Source organism: Callospermophilus lateralis, chromosome 3 (assembly GCF_048772815.1).
Source record: "Callospermophilus lateralis isolate mCalLat2 chromosome 3, mCalLat2.hap1, whole genome shotgun sequence".
In the NCBI taxonomy this organism is placed as follows: domain Eukaryota; kingdom Metazoa; phylum Chordata; class Mammalia; order Rodentia; family Sciuridae; genus Callospermophilus; species Callospermophilus lateralis.
In genome coordinates, this window is record NC_135307.1 from 155,451,803 (window position 1) to 155,473,332 (window position 21,530).

Sequence of the window (21,530 nt, forward strand, 5' to 3'; positions counted from 1 at the left end):
GCAGGCTGTCAGAGATGCATCACCATGGCTCAATGGCCCTGCTGATCATCTTCCCATGCACCCTATTATTCAGGTTGCTTCTGAAATCTGTCATGTTAATAAACATTTCCAAAGATAAGACTGAGAAATCTGTTTTTGAAAACACCCAAACTTGTGACTTTCTACTCTTCCCTTACCACTTCAAATTCATTTCTTTTTTTAAAAATATTTTTTTAGTTGCAGATGGACAAAATACCTTTATTTTACTTGTTCATTTTTATGTGGGGCCAGGGATCGAACCCAGTGCCTCACACATGCTAGGCAAGTGCTTTACCACTAAGCCACAATCCGGCCCTCAAGTTCATTTCTTTAAATGACTGTGCTACCTGTTTGCCTCAAATGACAGTAGTAAAAGATGGGAGCTGAATGAAGAATATAGAGAATTAAGATTATTTTCCTTTCAGAAATATCACTATTATAAAAGTAAAAGCTTTAATATATCCCCAATCCCTAAAGTATAGGCAATTTAAGTACCCCAAAGAATTTCACATCATTTAAAAAATATCTGAAACTACCACATGGCCTCTTTATCTGGAAGGCCACATGCACTCACCGAATAATCTCTTTGCAACAACCAGTGGAAAACTCATCCACAGCCACAAACAGGTGCATGAACAATGTATTCAGAGGCTGCAGATGGAAAAAGAATATGGATTAAAGGCTGAGTCAGCATTCAGGCTGGGTCATGGCAGAGTGGGAGGAGGGCGCAGGGCAGACACAGATGCAGAGCTGCCCAGCATTTATAGATGACATTTTTATTAAGTGATGAGATACCCAGGCAGCATTTGAGACCTTTCACCAACATAATTTGCTGCCTTCTGTCCTCCAAGCTCAGAATTATTCAAGGAAAAAGGCCTCATAAAAAGAATCTAGAGTGCCCAACCCTTCCTTCTGCCCTCAGGGATGAGCTGTAAGCAGGGAAGATCCTGCAGGGCAGTGAAATTGATTATTAACTCTGTAGTCTTGTCTTTAGGGGTGTCTATGCCAAGGGAAAGACAATCACTCCGGGGCTCCCAAGTCAGCAGCTGCTGCTTTATTCATGAGACACTGAGGGAAAGATTCTCCTATGAAATTGAAGGATGGAAGGCAGATGCCACATTAGGAATCCAAAGGCTTGTTTTGTTCAACATTCTTGGAGTCCGAATCAAATATTACTCTTGAAATCCAGATGACCCGGAAACTGAAAGCTCAAAGTAGCAAGATTCCAACATGATTTTCAGGTTAAATTTCCCCAGTTTTTAATCCTATAACTTTTGAAAACTGTTTGACTGTCCTAAGTAATAAATAGTAGTTCCCTATATTTACGAGCAAATTTTCCAATTCTAGAAAGAGTGCAAATGTAAGGCACAGTATGTTTGTGTCTGTGCTTCTTGTTTCCTCAGTACAGTCGCCCCCTGGTATCAGTGAAGATTGGTTCCAGAATCTCCCAGATACTAAAATCCACGAATGTTCATGTCCCTTATACAAGATGGCATAGTGTTTACATATAACCTACAAATATCCTCCCCTATTCTTTACATACTTGTTATACTGTATTGTTCAGGGAATAACGGCAAGAAAAAAGTCTGTATGTGTTCAGTACAAATATAACTTTTTCCCAAATATTTTGCATTCTACCAATCTGTGATTGGTAGAATCACAGATGTGGAACCTATAGATACAGAAGGATGACTTTAGTTTTCTAAATGGCCTTGAGTTACCAACTGCACATTTATGTGCTTCAGTTTTACTCCTGCTAGATGGTGTGTGACTTCAGAGTGCTTAGAAATGATTGTACTTTGCATAATATGGCAAGAGAAGAATCATGAGTTTGATTTACAAGCTTGAAAACTCCCAAAAGGCAAACAACACAAACCTAAAAGTTCAGATAATAACAACAAAGACAGCAACGACACGATTTTAAGCATTTTCTATAAATTAACCCAATAATCCCTCAACACTCTTCTTCAAATATCTGCTTTCCATTCTGATAAGACTGACCTTGGCAGTGCGTGGTTAATTACCTGCTTGATTTTTCTCCCAAACTCTCTGCTCTCAGAAATATTACAATTCAAGATTTATTCTCTAAATAACTTTAAGATAAAAATAATTACTTCAGTTGCTAATGCTCCTAGGACAGAAAATATAATAAGGCTTAAAGCACTGCCTGATAGAAAAAGAATATGCCGTGAATAGGAGCCAAATGCAATTTAAAATTTTCTAGAAGACCATTAAAAAAGAAAAAGAAGTACAATGGATTTTTAATATATTTTATTTAATCTGGTACATTTAAATAAGAAATCAATAAAAAATGTCAATGAGATACTTCACACTTTTATCTTACTAAATACTTGAAATTCAGTATATATTTCATATTATAGCATATCTCAATTCAGATTAGCTATTTGCAAATACTCAATGGTTATCTGTGACCACTGGCTACTACTTTGGGACAGTCTAGCTCTATATGGTATAGGACAGTCCTAAAAGAATAAGAAACAAAAGGGAAAAGAATTTGTGAATAATGGTATTAATTAATTTATAATTTTCAAATGGTACAATCATGATCCTAATGCAAATATAAAATAAACACAAACTGGACATAGTGGCACATGCCTATAATACCAGATAACAAATATATGAAAAAATGTTCAACATCTCTAGCAATTGGAGAAATGTAAATCAAAACTGCTGTAGGATCTCATCTCACTCCAGTCAGAATGGCAATTATAAAGAATACAAGTAACAATAAATGTCGGCAAGGATGTGGGGAGAAAAGTACATTCATACATTGCTGGTGGCACTGCAAATTGGTGCAACAACTATGGAAAGCAGTAGGGAGATACCTCAGAAAACTTGGAATGGAACCACCATTTGACCCAGTTATCCCACTCCTAGGTATATACCCAAAGGACTTAAAATCAGCATACAGTGATGCAGCCACATCAATATTTATAGCAGCTTAACTCACAATAGCCAAGCTAAGAAAACAATGTAGGTGGGGCTGGAGATGTGGCTCAAGCAGTAGCACGCTCACCTGGCATGCATGCGGCCCGGGTTCTATCTTCAGCACCACATACAAACAAAGATGTTGTGTCTGCCGAAAACTGAAAAATAAATATTAAAAAAATTGTCTCTCTAAAAAACACAATGTAGGTATCCTTTAACAGATGAATGTATAAAGAAAATGTGGTATATATACACACTCAGCCATAAAGAAGAATTAAATTATGACAGTTGCTGGTAAATGGATGGAACGGGAGACTACCATGCTAAGTGAAATAAACCAGTCCCCCAAAACCAAAGGCCAAATGTTCTCTCTGATATGTGGATTCTAACCCACAACAAGGGAGGGTAGGGAAGAGAAGAATAGAAGTCCATTGGGTTAGATAAAGAGGAACAAAGGGAAAGGAGCAGGGAAGGTAATAGGAAGGACAGTAGAATTAATTGGACATAACTTTCCTAGCCTTGTATTTGATGCACTACCAGTGTAACTGTGCATCAGGTACAACCACAAGAATAGGATCCTAATTAGAATAAGTTATACTCAATGTGTGTATAATTTGCCATACATTCTACTGTCATGAATACTAACAAGAATAATAACAACAAAAAGAGGCTGAGGCAGGAGATCACAAGTTTGAGGCTATCCTGGACAATTTAGCAAGACCTTTTCTTAAAAATAAAATGGAATAACAACAACAACAAAAAAAAGTCTGTGGATATAGCTCAGTGGCAGAGCACTTGCCTAACATATGCAAAGCCCTGGGTTCAATCCCCAATACTGCAAGCAAAAACAAAACCCATACATACACACAGAAGTCAAAAATTTATTCAACTTCAACTCATCAATTAATGAGGCAACTAGTGAGACAATAAAAAAATTCCTTGCACTTGTGAAGCAGGATAGTTCAGGAGATTTAATAAGGAAATGCAAGGATAAGATAACTACCTTAGATATAAAGTGATGTCCTATAGGGCCCTAAGCTAGAACCTTTGTAGGTAGCATTTTCACCTAATAGGAATTCATTATTTACATCTCAAATGACAAAAATCTCCAAGTTAATCACCTTCCAACAAAACAATAAGACAGCCCAGTCAATAGAAAGTCAAACGAAAGTACAAGCATTGAGGAGAAAGAATCCTTTTAGGCTATTTCTGAATTTGGGATAATTTTTCTAAGAATGATCCCTGAGGATACAGGGAGTCAGGGATGGAAAAGAACATAAAGGACGAAGTATATTCTAGCTGAATAAGTGCTGAATACTATGCTTAGAGGTATGTGTATGTGTGTATGTGTACGTACATGTGTGTACAACATGTGGGGAAGATGAGTCAATCACACACCAATTAGCAATTTCCTTTTTTCTGACATCAGGGCTTCAGGGACATACTGTTGAACTCCACTGAAAGGCAGAGATGTTGCTCAGAGTTGCAGCCTCTGGCTCTCTCTACAGAAATTAGGACCAGCCCCTGGCCTGGTTCTGTCAGGTCAGGTACAAGGAAAGCTCATACTTGACACCAAGTACCCAGGCCAGGCTTCTGAGAACCATTGACCTAAGTCCTTTGAGCTGACAAGTGTCATGTACCCTTAGGTAAAAGACATCAAATGAATCAGAGTTCATGAGGGCACTTTAAAAATTATAGTGTGACATAAGTCTCAGGCTCTCTTGTGATCATTACAAGGGCAACTGTAGGTGACACGGGCACGGGCCCTTGTAGCATATCAAAGAGCGCAGACAATGATGCAGAGAAAAACATGAGACCTGGACGCACACGTCCCACACTTTCACTAATTCCTTGCTTCCAGTCCTCTTTGTGGAACATGAGCTGGTCTGTGCCAGCAGCTTGCTGACTGGCTATCACCTACCATTTCCTATGAGTCTGGCCTCTTGAGCTCCATCCTCTTTTCTCCCTACCAGTTTACTTCATTTTTAACTGACATGATGTCATATACTTTCTATGTAAGTTTTGAGCCTTTAAGTCCAAATCCAAAATAATAACATTGCAAACAGGCCCTCCCTTCCAAGTTAAGGCTGTTCAAATAAGCATAGTGCATGATTTCTTACTGTGCATGGGATTTCGCTGTCGAGCTCCCGGAACACTGACACCCAGTCATCCTGCTTGGAAACATTCCAGTTGGGATAGTCCAAGAAGGTGGCCTGGGCCATGATCTCTTCCTTGTCATTGCAGAGGGTGACAGCAAGGTTTGCCTTTTCTCTGTAGAAATGATTTAAATTGCACATGTGAAAAAAGATGGTAAGTGTAATGAGAACAGGGTTTTCCCCCCCATCCTTAACCTACAGTAGCTAACATATGAGGACTGATAGTTTTTGGAACAGGTGGGAAAGATATTGCAGCAACTTTGGGGGTAGTTGTTTCAGAACATCTGGTGCTAACAATTTTCATTTCTTTCTTTCTTTTTTATTTTTTTGGGGCTAGGGATCAAACCCAGGGCCTTGTGCATGCCAGGAAAGCCTTCTACCACTGTGCTATAACCCCAGTGCCTATATTTTTACTTAACATTACATTTTACTAGAAAGGTGTCATGTTTATGATATTAAATATCTAATAATCTTTCCCTAGAATTTGGTGAGGAAAATTATTTGCACAGTTTTTCTATCCCCTCCATGTTACCAATACCACTGTGTTGGCATAAAATTTTATAAGAAGGGGGGCCAACTGCCCCTCTTTGCTCAGGACTAAGGGGATGCCCAGGATATAGGGCTTTCAATGTTAAACCAGAAATATCCTGGGAAAACTGGGAGGGTTGGCTACCTACACACAGAAGCAAAACTGAGAGTTTAGTTGCACCTCTAATAAACTTCTTTAGGCAGTTTCTCCAAATTCCGAATCCCTGAGCTAATTAAATCATCTACAATCTGAATATCTGAGGTATCACCTTGTCGAGCCGCAGAAAACAGAGACCCTGAGAGGCATTGCTTAAGTTAAGGCAACCCAGAGCCTTAATCAAGCCAAGGAAAGAGAAGCAGGACTACCAACTCTTATTTTGGTAGCTGTCCTAAAGAGACTGATTCAGTGATCCTAGCCAACTACTTTCCTGTCTTGTGGTACTTCAGTATAGTAAGACCTAGGACTTAAGAGCCAGCATAGAGTTTATGACATGAAGAACCATTTGATAGTAATTTGAAAGGCAGTTTTTACTTTCTCAGCTGAACAAAATCTACTGGTCTCTTAACTTGGAAAAAAAAAAAGATTTGAACTTTCATTCAAAAAACAAAGATGTCAGGAGTTACCCAATTTCCTTATTGAAGAAAACAGGAAAGAAGATAGCATCTAGGTGAGGAGTTGGGGAAGGAAGACAGGGGAAAATGGAAGGTTACATATGCCTTTTAGTTACATTGTTTTATTGCAGAAAGAATACATTGCCAGTGCAGAGAAAATACAAACAAGAAGAGAAAAAAAATTTGAAAAACATCTTAAATACTGTGTCCTATATGTTGAAATATACTTTGTGTGTTTTTAAAAATGGAATTGCAGTCTGTACTGTTTATAACCTGCTTTTTCCTACTTGACACAAATCACATTACTAGAACAGTACACTAAACAGCAGTCTCTCACACACGTGTACTTCCCCTGCCCTAATTTAGTTTTCTTCTTTAAATCAATTCACTTTTGGCTTAAGTAAGAATATTTTAACAGGAAATTTGCATTGGTATCTTAATTTACATCAGTATTATAAATGGAAAATCAGCATTTCTTACTATTAATAGAAAGTAACTATAAAAACTAAGATATAGTGTTTACTTACTTATTTTAAGGGAAGAGACAGAGGCTTATTCAGAAAGTAGATACACATTCAAGGAGAATAGCAGCAATCTCAAAAGAGACATTTTGGGGATAAAGCAAGGAATACACGTTCAAGGGAGAACACAGGCTATCTCTATAGGGACAGACAGCAACCCATTGGTGTGGGATGTTCATATTTATATAGAGTGGTGACTAAAGGTGGAGCCAGAGAGGAGCCATATAATTTCATATGTTTTCTTAGCTCTTGTGCATTGCCCTCCTGTTACAAAGGCCATGTGTTTCAGGAGTTGGAATTTTTCCTAAGCACTTTTTGCATCTCAATGGTTCATGGATATTTTCTTTGAGACTCAGTAAAAAATTACTCATGCTTATATCACCTTGGGTTCTAGCAGATGTGCTGGCATCTATGGCAAACATTGTGCTCATGATGTCAATCTCAGTACCTACAACCACAGTCCTCTCTCATAGGAAGGCACATGGAGCCACATATGATCATACTGCTTAGACACAGGGTGATATTTAAGGGTGCCAATGGTTCAAGGATCCGACTCAGTCCTTGGTTTTCAGTGAAAGGAATGGATGGTTCCTTGGATGTCTAGAATATAAACCACACAGGGAACCCAATAGCAAAAAGATACAGGCTCCCGACTTCTCCCCGCCTGATTCACTGAAGCCACTGCCCTTCTTCTATCGCTTCAGCTCTTGTGTCTTCTGGACTTTTCTGCCCCCGACCCCCTGAGCCATGATCTCAGGCTGAAAGTCCTCTCTCTAGTTCAGATGAGAAAACACCAATGGTACAAGACCCTGTGCACGTCAGCTGTGACGACCATGGTGGTGGTGGGAAGGAAGAAGTGGGCAAAATTGGGGACAGGCAGCCACCATCGCCTCAGGGAAGCAAGGAACAATGTGTTTCCTGGAATCCCAATTTTAACTTGAAATGCATTTATGCATGGGAAACTTAGGATGGTGGCTGAATTCTATAGTACAATTAGCACAGTACCATACTACACAGACATTATAGATTAAATAAGCTTTTGTAGGTTGGCCTGGGAAGTGAGCCAGGGATAACTTTGTTTCAATGGGAAAATGCACTACAATTTCCAAATAGCTAACTGTAATAAAAAGTAACTTTGGCGGCATTATCCTTTTGTGTATATAATTTCCATTTCTTATTACCTCTTAGCCATTACATCCTCTACGGGACAGATAAAATCATCCTGAGAGCAAAAAAGGGAAAGATGAAGAAGAAAAAAGAGAGAAGGTATATTTTTTAAGAGCTGGATTTTAAATTGTTCTTTGTAATCATCCAAACACAAACTAAAAGAGCACTATTAATATATAGGCAATACATATGTCATTCACACATGTATATTTCACACAAATTATGTTTTATCCAGCAATGGAAATCAGAGCTCTTTTCATGAATGTCTCATTTATTCAACTGGTTTAGGGAATTTTCCAAGTACTGACAAAACTTATTTAAGTGAACTTAATAAAATCTTGGTGAAATGGCAGATGCCTTTCTGTTTTGTTAAACTGAGTGAATAAAAGAGAGCTCAGTATTCCCAGTGTTTATCATGTGTGGACCAGCAGCCTGGGCAGGTGACCCATGCCCTCCTGTCACCACTGTGACATCTGCAACAGGGAGGATTCTTTCTGCCCTCCCCATGTCTTCCTATGCTTTGCCCAATCTGCTTATCTTCGCCCCTAAAATTTAGCCATAATTTTAGCTAAAATATCATTTTAGTTTTACCATTTCTGTATCTCTGTGACTAAGCAGGCAGTCAATAAAATAAAATTGAACCAATAGATGAGAAAAGGAAACACCTGTTTTTATAAATGCCTACAAAATAATTTGTTAAGCCTTGAGGTTGGCCTGGCAAGGGGACAGGAGTTAACTGATAAGAAAAATGATGGATGGGGGTGTACTCGCCTAGCATATGTGAGGCCTTAGTTTCAACCCCCAATATCACTGACAAAAAATAAAAAATAAAATAAAATACACCCATGGGCTTGGTAGCAGCTGTATTAGAAGCTCTTAGAAATTCGTGAAAATGTAAATTTACTTTACTTTTGACAGTATGCTGGTTTCTGAGGTAGGTCACAATCTTTCCAGTTACAAGGATTTCATTTTAACATACATTTTTTCACTGCTCCCCTCCTATGACATAAATCATACTTCTTGATCTGTCAATTTGGAAAATATAAACACACATGGATTCAAGGTACCCTCACATCACTCCAGCTGGAATACATGATGGTCAAAAGTAAAGCTTTCAGGTAATTAGTATGTGACCACGTACAGGCTTGGGGCAAATAGGTTTGTGGAAGGTTTTAGGAAAGAGAAAACAATCTGTAAAAAAGGACTCACTTGTAATATACACATATACATGCAGTATTCCATCTTATGAATATACCATAAAAGAACTGGCCCTCGAAGGCTGATGAAAATGGGTGATCACATAGACAGTTAAGTACTCAGCCCTTCCTGCTCAAGCCAAAGGGAATGGACAAATTTTGCTGAAGCAAGATGTGAGGGAAGGAACAAAAATGGCACTGAGCATTGGGTCTGAACAAGTGGAAAGATGGAGTTGCTGGAGATACTGGGGTGGAAAATAATGGGAAGGGGAGACTGAAAGCAAGTGGAGGTCATGCTAGGTTTAAAGTACCTAGTAAGTATCCAAGGGTTCATGCTCATCAGGGAGCTGGATAAATGAATTTGGAATCCAGGAGGTTCTGTCATTGATGTTAGATATTTTTTAACATTTAAGTTTTAAATTCACCCAGAACTGATTTTTTGAAAGTTTGTATGACACACACAGTTTACACCCTTTTTCTTTTTCACAGGGATAACAAATGATCACAGCATCATTTGTTGGATGTCACATCCTTTTCCCTGATGTCCTTTTGCTGATTCTATCTTTACCAGGTTTTCATATGCATGTGGGTCTGTTTCTGGGATCTCTATTCTGGCTCATTGGTCTCTGTCAATTTTTTTGGTTATTACTATGCTGTCCTAAGTAATATACCTTTGAGTCTTTTCATGAGCAAGTCTCCCCATCTCATTTTTCTTCTTTTGGATTGTCTCTGTACTTTGCTTTCCCAAATTAATTTATACTTATACTATCAAGTCCAACAACTAATCCTCCTAAGACTTTGATTAGGGGCAGAATTGATTTAATGATATTGGATCTTCCTATGCAAGCAAGATGTGGCATATCTCTGGATTTACTTAGTTCTTCCTTAAGTGCCTTTCAGTAATTGACAATTTACCCCAGAATGAGCTTGGAGTTATTTTATCAGTTATACTACTGGGTACAACTCTTAGGCATGAGTGTAAATGGCAAAATGTTTTCTATCCATTTGGGCTACTACTGTACATAACAATGAAGTTGGATTTTATTTCATAGCCAGCAATTAGTATGGCTGACTTGGCATATTGATGTTAATGATTTGTTCATATATCCCTTCCAATTTTCTAAATAACATCTTCAGTGGTTGTTTTATTTCTTCCTTTCATGTCCCAATACATCTCAATTTCTTGTTTTTTTCTTAATGGAACATGAAGGATCTCTAGTCAATGATGAACTAAAACCATGAAAACCAATATCCTCATGCTGCTCTAATAAAAATTATAATATTTTAGCATTATGTGTAGTTTTTAAAAACAATTTTTAGATACTATTAGCATGTTATGGGAACTCTCTTATAGTTTTATTTTATTAAGTTATTACTAAAATAAGTGTTGACTTTTATCAAATGTCTTTCTTCATTAATTGAAGGATTTTATAGTTTTTCTCCTTCAGTCTGTTAAAGTGATGAATAATCAATGTTCTGATAATGAACCAACCTTTAATTCCAGAATCAGTTCACTTTGATCATGATGCAGTTATCTTTTCAGTTCTCACTAGATTGTTTTCCTAATGTTTTGTTTAGAATTTTGCATCTGTGTTAATCAGCAAGATTGAATATAACTTTCATTTCTCCTTTTGTATAAGATTGGCAAACCCTCCTTTCTTGTATTGTCCTTCTCTGATTTTGGTATTAACATTACCCTAGCCTCACAAAGGTTGAGTTAAACAAAATTCTCTCTTTCTGTTTCTAGGAAGTTCTATTTAGTTCTTCCTGCCACCTCCCCCCAACCCTTGAATTAATCTGGTCAGAAGTTCTTTCTTCCATTAACATTTTTAAAGAACTGTTGGTTTTACCCTCTACCAGACACTCGCTTTCTATTTAATTATTAAATGCTTGCATCCTTTATTTCCTTCATTCTGTTTTCTTTGAATTGGTTCTACTACTTTTCTTCTAACTTAGAGGTGTACTTGGAATCTGTATTTTAGGACTTTCTCATCTCCTACTATAAGCATTTAAGGCTATAAGTTCCCTCTAAGATTTGCTATTTTGTTCATTTATTTCTGCATAACTACCCCAAATTTAGTAGTTGCCCCATTTAATTTGCTCATGTTTCTGTAGGTTAGAAACTCAGAAAGGGAATAGCAGGAGTATCTGCAGGAATGAGAACCTCCAAGATGGCTCCTTCACTCATGTGTCTTGTGCCTACAGGAGAGTGGTTCAGTTAGGACCTACGGACCTGGGTTCATTAATTCTCCTCTATCCTTTCTCTCTTGTGATATGTCCTCCCTCATGGTTTCTCCATGTGGTCTCTCCAGCAGACCCATAAGGCTAGTTACACGGAGGTATGAGGTTTCTAAGAGTACAAACTCAAAAGCTGCCAAGCAGGGCTGGGACTAAGTGAAGCAAGAGAGGCACTCAGGATTCAAAATGAAGGGAAATATTCACTCTCAGGTTTGTGCAAGTGAGAACCTGAGAATGTGAATGCCCTAAATGGCTTGTTTGTCTCCCCCCAGTGCCAGCCCTGGTGCCAGGCCATCTTAATGCTTGGGCTGTTCAACAGCACAACACCACTGCCAACACATTCTATTGGGTAAGTCCCAGGCACAGACCAGATTTAAAAGATGTGGCCAAAAGCAGCAGGGAGGATACAAAGAGGTGTGAGGAGTACTAGGAGTGGAAGCTTCCAAAGAATGAATCTCCACATTGGCTTAGCTGCATTAGATTATATTTAATATATATTTCTTTATTTTCATTTAACTCTTGTTGTATTCTAATTTTCTTTCTATTGCTTTTGACTCATGTTATAACTGCATTTAAAATTTTTCAAATGAAGCTGGGTGTGGTGGTGCACACCTTTAATACCAGCGGCCCAGGAGGCTAAGGCAGGAGGATCCCAGTTTCAAAACCAGCATCAACAAAAGTGTGCTAAGAAACTCAGTGAGAGTCTCTAAATAAAAGTCTCTAAATAAAATGCAAAATAGGGCTGGGGATGTGGTCCAGTGTTTGAGTTCCCCTGAGTTCAGTCCTCCATACCACAAAACAAAAAATTTCAAATTATCCTTTTGTTACTGATTTCGAACTCCACTGTATTGTGGTCAAAGAATGTGTCATATATGATATTAAGCAGGGAAATTTGTTGAGCCTTTTTTATAGCTCAAGAGATGATCAGTTTTTATACATGTTTCCATGTATAAACAACACCTAACAAGATTTTGTATTCTTCATTTTTCAGTACAATATTCTACATAAGCCTATTAGATCAAGTTCTTTTAATTTTGGTGCTCTGAAAATCTTTTCTATTGCTACTGATTTTTAGTACCTTGATATTCTATTTATTAAGAGGTATATATTAAAATCTCCCATTATGGTGGTGAATATGTAAAGTTCATTTTTTGGTTTTATTATTTTTGTATTGTAAATTTTGGGACTGTGTCATTAAGAAACATAAATTTAAAGTTGTCATAACTCCTCCAGGAATAAGATGTTTTATCATCATATAGAAACTTTCCTTATCTGTAGTGATGCTTTTTTCCCTAAAGTATATTTTTGTCAGTTATTAAAATAGCAGTTCTAAACTGGGCATAGTGTAATCCCAGCAGCTTAGAAGGCTGAGGCAGGAGGATCATGAATTCAGCAACTTATGGAGGCCCTAAGCAACTTATTGAGACTTGTCTCAAAATAAAAAAAAAAAATCAAGAGCTGGGGATGTGGCTCAGTGGTTAAGTGCCAATGGGTTCAATCTCTAGTTCTGAAAAAAAAAAAAAAAGAAAAGAAAACCAGTTCTAGTCCTACTTTTATGAGATCATGGGTTTATGAGTGGCATATCTTTTTTCCCAAAATTCTTACTTCAAATATGTCTGTGCCTTTATATCATAGGTATTTCTTATAAACAAATTATAAACTTTTTGTTTTGTTTTCAGCCAATCTGCCCACCTTAATCTTTGTTTTTTCCTCCCCCAGTACCAGGGATTGAACTCAGGGGCATTCAACCACTGAGCCACATCCCTATCCCTGTTTTGTATTTTATTTAGAGACAGGTCTCACTGAGTTGCCTAGGACCTCGATTTTGATGAGTCTGGCTTGGGGAACTTGGGAATTCTCCTGCCTCAGCCTCCTGAGATGCTGAGATTACAGGTCTGTACCACCCTGCCTGGCATCGCCCACCTTAATCTGTAAACTGATGTATTCTGCCCAAATACACTTATTATGATTACTGACTTGACTTTTTTTCTATCTTCTTAAGTAATTTTAACAAGTCCTACATTTTGTTTCTCTGTTTTTCTTCCTTTTTTGCCTTATTTTAGATTCAGCCATATTTTAAGTTTCTCATTCCATTTTCCCCTCTATAAATCAGAAATTATAATCTCTGTGCCTATTCTTTTAATGACTATTCTAACCACATTAACATACTATGCATTCCCAAAAATCTTTACCTTTTATTTCAGTTACCAATTGATGTATAATAAACAATTTATTATTATCTTTTGTGGTTCTGTGGGTCAATTGAGTTCAACTGAGCTGTTTTTGCCTGGAGTCTCTCATATGATTGCAATCAAATGGTGGCTGTGGCTGAGAATGTTATAAAGATTCCATGTCTAAAAAGACCTGCTCACATGGTCACATGGCGGACAGTTGATGGTGACTGTTGGCTGGGAGCTCAGCTGAGGTTGTCCAATGACCACTTCTTGTAGTCATGTGATTCAAACTTTTAGCAGTTATGACAATTGGGTCCTGGAAGACAGTGTTCTAGGCAACCAAATGGAAGTTGCAATACTTGGTGTAACTTAATGTCAAAGAGTCACTATTTCTATTGGCTACATAGGGCCAGCCCTGAGTAAGAATCCAAGTGTGAGAGGGAATAAAATAAGGCCATAAATGCCAGGATACCTGGTTTGGAAGGGAAGGGGAGCATCTCTGCATCCTATCTACCATGCCCTCCTCTTGAATACAAATTTAAGAATGCTTTCATTCTAGTTATGTTCCTCCCAAGCTACATGCAGTCTTTGTCTTACATTTTAGTTTTATTGTATTATTTGTATCTCATAAACTAGTCAATATTATATTATAGTTTTATGTCATGTTTCTTATATTTACCCACATATTTGCTCATATTTTTGCTTACATTCCTTCTCTGTCTTGGCTTTCCAGCTAAGATATTCTTTCTTTTCTGTAAAGCATATTCTTTATCAGGGTCTACTGGTAAACTGTCTCAGTTTTTGTTTGTCTGAAAAATACATTCATTTATCTGTAGGTCTTGAAAATTTGTTTCACGATATACAATTCTAAGTTTGTTATTTCTCTCCAATACTTAAGATATTCTACTATTTTCTGGCAACCATTGCTGCTTGTGACAGTCTGTTATGGTTTAAATAGAAAGTTATCCCTGAAAAACTCAGGTGTGAGATAATGCAGAAATGTTCAGGGGTAAAATGATTGGATTGTGAGAGTTATAATCTAATCAATGGATTAGCACATTGATATGGATTAACTGGTGGGTAACTGGGCAGGTAGGGTGTGACTTTGGGGTTAATATTTTGTACCTAATGAGCAAAACTTCTCTGCTTCCTGGCAGCCCATCCTAAGCTGCTTTCTCTGCTTCACCTCAGGCCCACAGCAATGGAGTCAGCTAACCATGGACTGAACCTTTGAAGTCATAAGCCAAAATAAACTTTTCCTTGCTAAACTGTGCTTGTCAGGTCTTTTGGTCACAGTGACATAAAGCTAACTAAAACATAGTCTAATCTTTATTTCCTTACAGATAATTTGTCTTTTCTCTTTAATTATTTTTCAGATTGTTTTTAGCTTTGGTGTTCTGCTGTTTTATTCTAAGTGTTTAATTGTGGATTTCTCTGTGATTAGGATTTGTTGAGTTTTCTGGATCTAAAAATTAGTACTTTTCAACAATTCTAGAAAATTCCCAAATACTGAATGTTTAGCCTCCTATTAGCTCCTTCTAATATGTTCGGTGTTTTGCTCATACTTTATTCTTTATCATTTTGTGTTGGATTATGGATGATTTGTTGGTACTGATCTTCTAACTCATCACTTCTATATTTAACAGCATCTACGATGATGCTTCAATTTATCTACTATGATTTTCATTTCACCTATATTTTCATTTCTAATTGGCCTCTTTGACTTTTGTGCAAACCTAATTATTCATTTCTATGGTCTTTTTATTCCTTAAACATTTTAAACTTACATTTCATTTAAGACATAGCAAATACAATTATTTTATATTTTCTCTCTCTTAATATCTGAAATCTTTGAGAATCAGATTCTCCTATGTAATTTTGTTGTTGTTTCTCACTAATAGTGCATGCTTCTTTGTGATTTGTAATTTTTGATTATGAATCTATATACTTCTTGGAACTTTGTCTGTGAGTATCATTTGAAGACTGAGCTGAAGCTATAATCCTTCAGATCTGATCTGCATTTATTTCAACCAATCTCCTGGACATACTAGTATCATTTGGCCATTTTTTTATTAAATTCCCAACTTGAAGTTTTTTTGGGGGGGCTACAAAGATAATTAACATGGATCTCAAATCAACATCTGCTTATAAATTCTCAGGGGAGACTTTATCTCCCCTCCATTCCTTGTTGCAATTGAAACTGTCTAGCTTTTTTCCTGTAGTATTTTGTACATCTTTACAGCAAATATCCTGGTTTTATTCAAAAGAATCTCATACTTCCTTCCTTAGGTGGAGGGACTGATTATCTTCTGTTCTTTGCAAAGGTATGAGAAGAAAATTCTGCAATTTCTAGAACATGGCAAAAAGTCTCAAGGAGAAAGCTAGTACTGATTTCTGCTTATTATGTGAAGTGTCTGATTCTAATTTGATAATGTTCTCTGTACAGTCCCTAACTTTTGTGTTTGTATATGTACATATCCATATTTCAGTTGTTTCCATGGAGTGGATATCTTGAAGGTATTTAGTTAGCCATAATGCCAACAAATGAAATTACTTCATTGGTATAGGTATGTATGTGTATATGTGTGTGGGAATCATAAACCATAAATTTTAATGTCCTAGGCTGGCTTTATTTTACACATTTCAATTGTATTTGATATAAAGCCTATGAAATCCAAAATATTAGGCTATCCTATATTTTCAATAAAAATAATGATGAACAAAGGATTTTTATATTCTAGCAAACACACAAAGTCTATGAATAAAACAGGGATAAAAATGAACTTTAAAAAAAAACATGTTCATATTTCAAAGTTTAGGAGCAAATCCAGGCGTGGCCTCTTATGCAAAGTTTGGTGTCGGGCAGGCCTCCCATTCTCATCTATAAATTGAAAACATAGTAGGTACCTCAAAGAAATATCAGAAAGATCCAGTAAGATAATGTTGACAAACCACACAGCCCAGAATAAAATGAAATATCAAAAGCTGGCAGCTGATATTATCAACTTGCCAACTGACTCTACTAGTGAGCAGGACTATAGGATTTGAACTCAAGTGTGCTTGAACCCAAAGACCTTGAGCCTTTTCAATCACAGTTTGCTAGAGAACACACAGACTGGCTGTTCCCAGAGATTTCTTGCTACACATTTTTTACTGTGCAGTGAGCTGCCCATTTCCTTACTGTAAGTTCCATCAAGACAAAGGAGTGGGAGAGATCCCTTTCTGGCATAAAATTCCTGAGATAAAATTGATAAACATTCTTAACTTACTTATTAGTCATGTACTTACAGAAGATAGATGATATTAAGCTTCCCAAACAGCCTCTGGGTAAATTTTCTAATGAGTTTTTTGATACAATAAATATCCTGAGATTCTGTTCTTCGGCAATGAACCACTTCCACCTTTCCTCGGGGAGAAGTGAGTATGGACATTTTTTATTCTGTCCCTGACAGAGAGAAAACAATCCACTGTTAGTCTGAAATGACAAACTAGTTTGGTTACAGTACTCACATAATCAGACAATTTGATTTCTATCTGGCCAGAGCAAACTTGTATGGAAATACAGGTGTGCCACATTTTGTCCTGAGCATTGTCTGTGGTAACTGTCACCACAAACAAGCTAAAATGTTTTGACACTAAGAATGAAGTTTTTGAGGATTGGCCTGTCTAGAAATCTCTAAAACTGTGTTCTTTGTTTCCAATTGTTTTAAGATATTCTAACAATAGGAAGAAAAATATTGAAAGGACTTATATATTGATCAGTACCCTCTTATATTTAATAAGCCATCATAGCATGTGGTCAAGAGATATATGGGGTAGGAAAGATGGTGGAATGAGATGGACATCATTACCCTAGGTACATGTATGACTGCACATATAGCGCAACACTACATCATGTACAACCAGAGAAATGAAAAGTTGTGCTGCAACTGTGTACAATGAATCAAAATGCATTCTTCTGTCATATATACCTAATTAGAATAAATTTTTAAAAAGATTTATATAGGAAATATTGACATCTGTTGACCAAGTTCCAAATAGAATTCCCCAACATGGAGCCTTCAAGGACAGTAATCTTAAGAGATATACAGAGACAAAAAATATATGTGGTCAAATGAGTGTGGGAAATGCTGCTTGCAATAGTATTCCTGAGAGGTCATCATGCTCATGGCTAGTCCATGTGTTAAAGGATTGGTTTCTAGCCTGCAGTGCCATTGGGAAGTGCTTGAAATCTTCAGGAGGTGAGACGTAGTTTTAGGAAGTGAACTCAATGGGGGCATGCCCTTGAAAGGAATATTGGGATCCTGTCCCCTTCCTGTGTTTCTCTGCTTCCTAGCCACCATGAGGTGAATAAACCTCCTCCATCATATGGTCCTACCATGACGTACTGTGCTGCCACAGGCCCAAAGCAATGGGGTCAAGTTACTGTAGACTGAAATCTCTGAAAACATGAGTCAAAATAAACCTTTCCTCCTTAAAGTTGATTATCTCAGGTATTTTGTCAGTGATGGAAAGTTAACTAACACACCCATTAAAGGCTTTGATATGTTCCTGAATAATGTAATCTGTTTACTTTTTATAAGCCAGCATTTCCCACATAGTTTCTGAGCAGACACTCTTATATAGAGAGTCTAAGTTCCAGTTAGACACTTTGAGAAATGCTGCTAACAGGAACAATAGGTCATAAAATGGTTTCAATTTCTCAATCTGTCTGTCTCTCTTTAACATTCCTCTTACCTCCTTCCCTAACTAAGGAAAACTGATTTATTACACACTAACTAGTGGACTTAAAATAGAACAATATTGAACATTTCCTACTCCCTGGAAGGCTGCTTCATGGCAACTCCCAGTCAATACCCGCTCCAAAGATAACTACCAATCTGACTTTGATCACAAAGATGATCTTTTGCTAAATTGAACATCATATAAATGGAATTATATATATGTATATATTACATATATGTTACATGTTATATATTATATATAATTTTTCTCATAAAACATACTGTATCATTTGACCTTTTTTTGTTGTTACTATACATCAAAAAACTTGAGTGCTACAGAGGCTTGAAAAAGTACTGGACTGAGCTCCTCCTTCATCAGATGAGAAAACGAAGACCCAGGAACTGAAATGACTTGCCCCAGGATATATGTGCTTGTTCACACATAGAACCCTGGACATTTCTTCCCAGCACAGCCTACGCCACTGCCCTCTGTGTGCTTTGTGGGTAAATGGTCCCTTTGTTTTCACTGTCCTCTTATATTCAGATTAAACTGCTGCTTGACCACTCACAAGGTATCAAAGGTATCAAACATGCCGGATGTGAGGGAATATAGAGGGGAACCTGGGAAGACAGTAGGGTGGCAGCAGGAATTGTTGTCCAGTAGCCTTTACCATCCTCAACTTCACAGGCTTATGAAGGGGGTTTGTCAGTACCCATAAAGAAAACCCAGCTCTTGGGGACAGCCCCCATTTCCCCAGAGCTCACAAAAACTGAGAAAGGATCCAAATTACCAATTTATTCATTTCTTAGTAATTTCCCATTTTATAATGAGGAAATTAACAGCTGCACAGTCTAGATGTCTCTGTAGCCCAGGCAGAGTTATACGAACTAAATATAAACCTGATTTCTTTGATTTTGATAAAACAGGGCACACAAAATTTATTCTGTGTGCTTTGTGGCCACTGTCATGTAGTCTTGATGTAAGGTGACTGCACCAAATTAGGGAACTCATGCCATCCTCAACTCCAGCCAGGCATTGTCTTACATAAGCATGGGTTGATAATGACAGATCATCATTTTGCAAAGGAAGACAATCTTGATATTCATGTAACATCTCCAAAACTTGAAATATTAGCTCAGTCTTTTTCAAACTCAGCAGATAAAAAATAAAGATTTCTTTGTGCTGTGGCAAGGCCACTCAAGAACTCTCTTTTTTTTAGATCAAATACAGGGAAAGCCCGGCTATCGAAGGTGGCTTTCAGAGGAATGGCTTGGGGCTTTAGTGAAGAGCTTAGGCTGCAGAACCAGAGTATCAGGGATGATAGTGTCTATCACTTCTTAGCTGTGTGACTTTGGGCAAGTTACTTAAACTCTATGTGCTTCAGCTTACCATCTATAAATCACAGATAATATACATACCTCAAAGAGATTTATGAATTACTTATGATATGCAAAACAGTGAACTCAGTGTGTGGCCTGTAGTTAAACACTCAATACTTACTAGCTATCATGACTAATATCACTATCCAGTATGGACATTCTCAGGATCTGAAATAGTGGACATCAAGAAGCTGCTCACAGTTCCTGGGGCCTGAGAGGGTCATCATCCACTACGGAGATGTCAAATCAAGAAAATCAAAGGTGAGACAATTTACTTGGATGGAAATTGTTAACCATAGGACCCTTTGTGATTAATACATTCTTTCCTAGAACAAGTAACATACCAGGTTGTAGTCAAGTTTTGATGACCTGATAGTATTTCCTTTCTAAGATGGCTTTACATAAGCCAGTGGCAATATAAACTGATTTTATACTCTGAAGATTATTCTTAACGTTTAATTTCAAAAATGAATTTTTAATTACATGTGCAATTCATTAGTATCTCATCATTTTGGAAAGCATGAACTTTATATAAGGAGCTCAATTCTGCTTTTTTTTAGTTGTAGTTGGACACGATACCTTTATTTTATTTATTTATTTTTTATGTGGTGCTGAGGATCGAATCCAGGGCATGTGCAAGCACTCTACCACTGAGCCACAACCCCAGCCTCTCAATTCTGCTTTTACTGTGACAAAAACATGAACAACATAAATTTACTATTTTAACCATTTTAAAATGTATATTTTAGTGGCTTTAGGTACATTTGCATTGTTGAACAACCACCACTACTATTCAGATCCAGAAATTTTTAATATGAAAACTTATTTTGAGACTCTTTTCCCACTACCCTCTTTTTTGATGAGATATGTGTAATTTCAGAATTTTCTGGTTTTTTAATTTGTTTTAATTAGTTATATATGACAGTAGACTGCATTTTGGTTCATTGTACACAAATGGAGCATAGCTTTTCTTTTCTCTGGTTGTATATGATGTACAGTTGCACCATATGTGCAGTCATACATGTATCTAGAGTAATGATGTCCATCTCATTCCACCATTTTTCCTACCCCCATATCCCCTCTCTTACCCTTCCTCCTCTTTGCCCAGTCAAGTTCCTCCATTCTTCCCATGCCCCCCCCCCAATTTTCTGTTTTATGAGCTCAAACATGCACCATACATGCTAGGGTGGCCATGATAGCTCATCTGAGAGAGATAATCACTGGAGGGTGTCTTACTTCAAGATGTTTCTCACTCCAAATTTGGTAGAAGCATTAGAAGCACTAGAATAATAGTCTTGTTTCAAAGGAAGTGATCACAACCTTACTAACTACTATATGAATGATTAAATATTCAATTATATTTTCCATAGTCCTTGTGATTGTGAAATTTGATGATAGCTATGAAGAATGAAGTCTAGACACCTGTCAAAGTTATCCATAAATATTATAATTTTTGGTTTTGGATTTAACTTAAAAGCAAAACAGAAATGAATCAACTTGTTTGTGAAATACGATATCATAAGCTAATGCTAAGAGAATGTAAAAATCATGAATATAATAAAATAAAGTATAGAGAGATGAATTAAAGCAAAAACAAGAAAAGGAAGAGAGAGTTCAAGGGAAGTTCTCCACCTACAAGTCAATGAAAATAGCTATTTGTTTATTTTTATTAGGTGATTTCTTCTTATGATAGTGACATAAATTTTTTCATTCAATTTATTTAATTATTGAAAACTGAGATAAAATATTTAAATAAAATGGCACAGAGCTGGATAAAATATTTTGGTTTTGATTATAATTGAGTTTCGCAAAACTGCATAAATTTTTTGAAGCAATATCTGTGCACAAGTTTTTTGAAGCAATATCT

At 36.9% G+C, this 21,530-nt stretch overlaps 1 protein-coding gene across 1 annotated transcript in view; it reads right to left on the reverse strand.

Moving 5' to 3' along the window:
* The window catches only part of Cfap61 (cilia and flagella associated protein 61), a 247,891-nt gene extending 230,901 nt beyond the window's left edge, over window positions 1-16,990 (reverse strand). Inside the window, exons 1-3 of the mRNA XM_076848917.1 lie at window positions 16,848-16,990; window positions 5,088-5,238; window positions 593-669 (exon numbers count right to left, since the gene is read on the reverse strand). Coding sequence (XP_076705032.1) covers window positions 593-669; window positions 5,088-5,238; window positions 16,848-16,990 — 371 coding nt within the window. The remainder of the gene's footprint in view (window positions 1-592; window positions 670-5,087; window positions 5,239-16,847) is intronic.
* Between the last annotated feature and the right edge of the window lie 4,540 nt (window positions 16,991-21,530).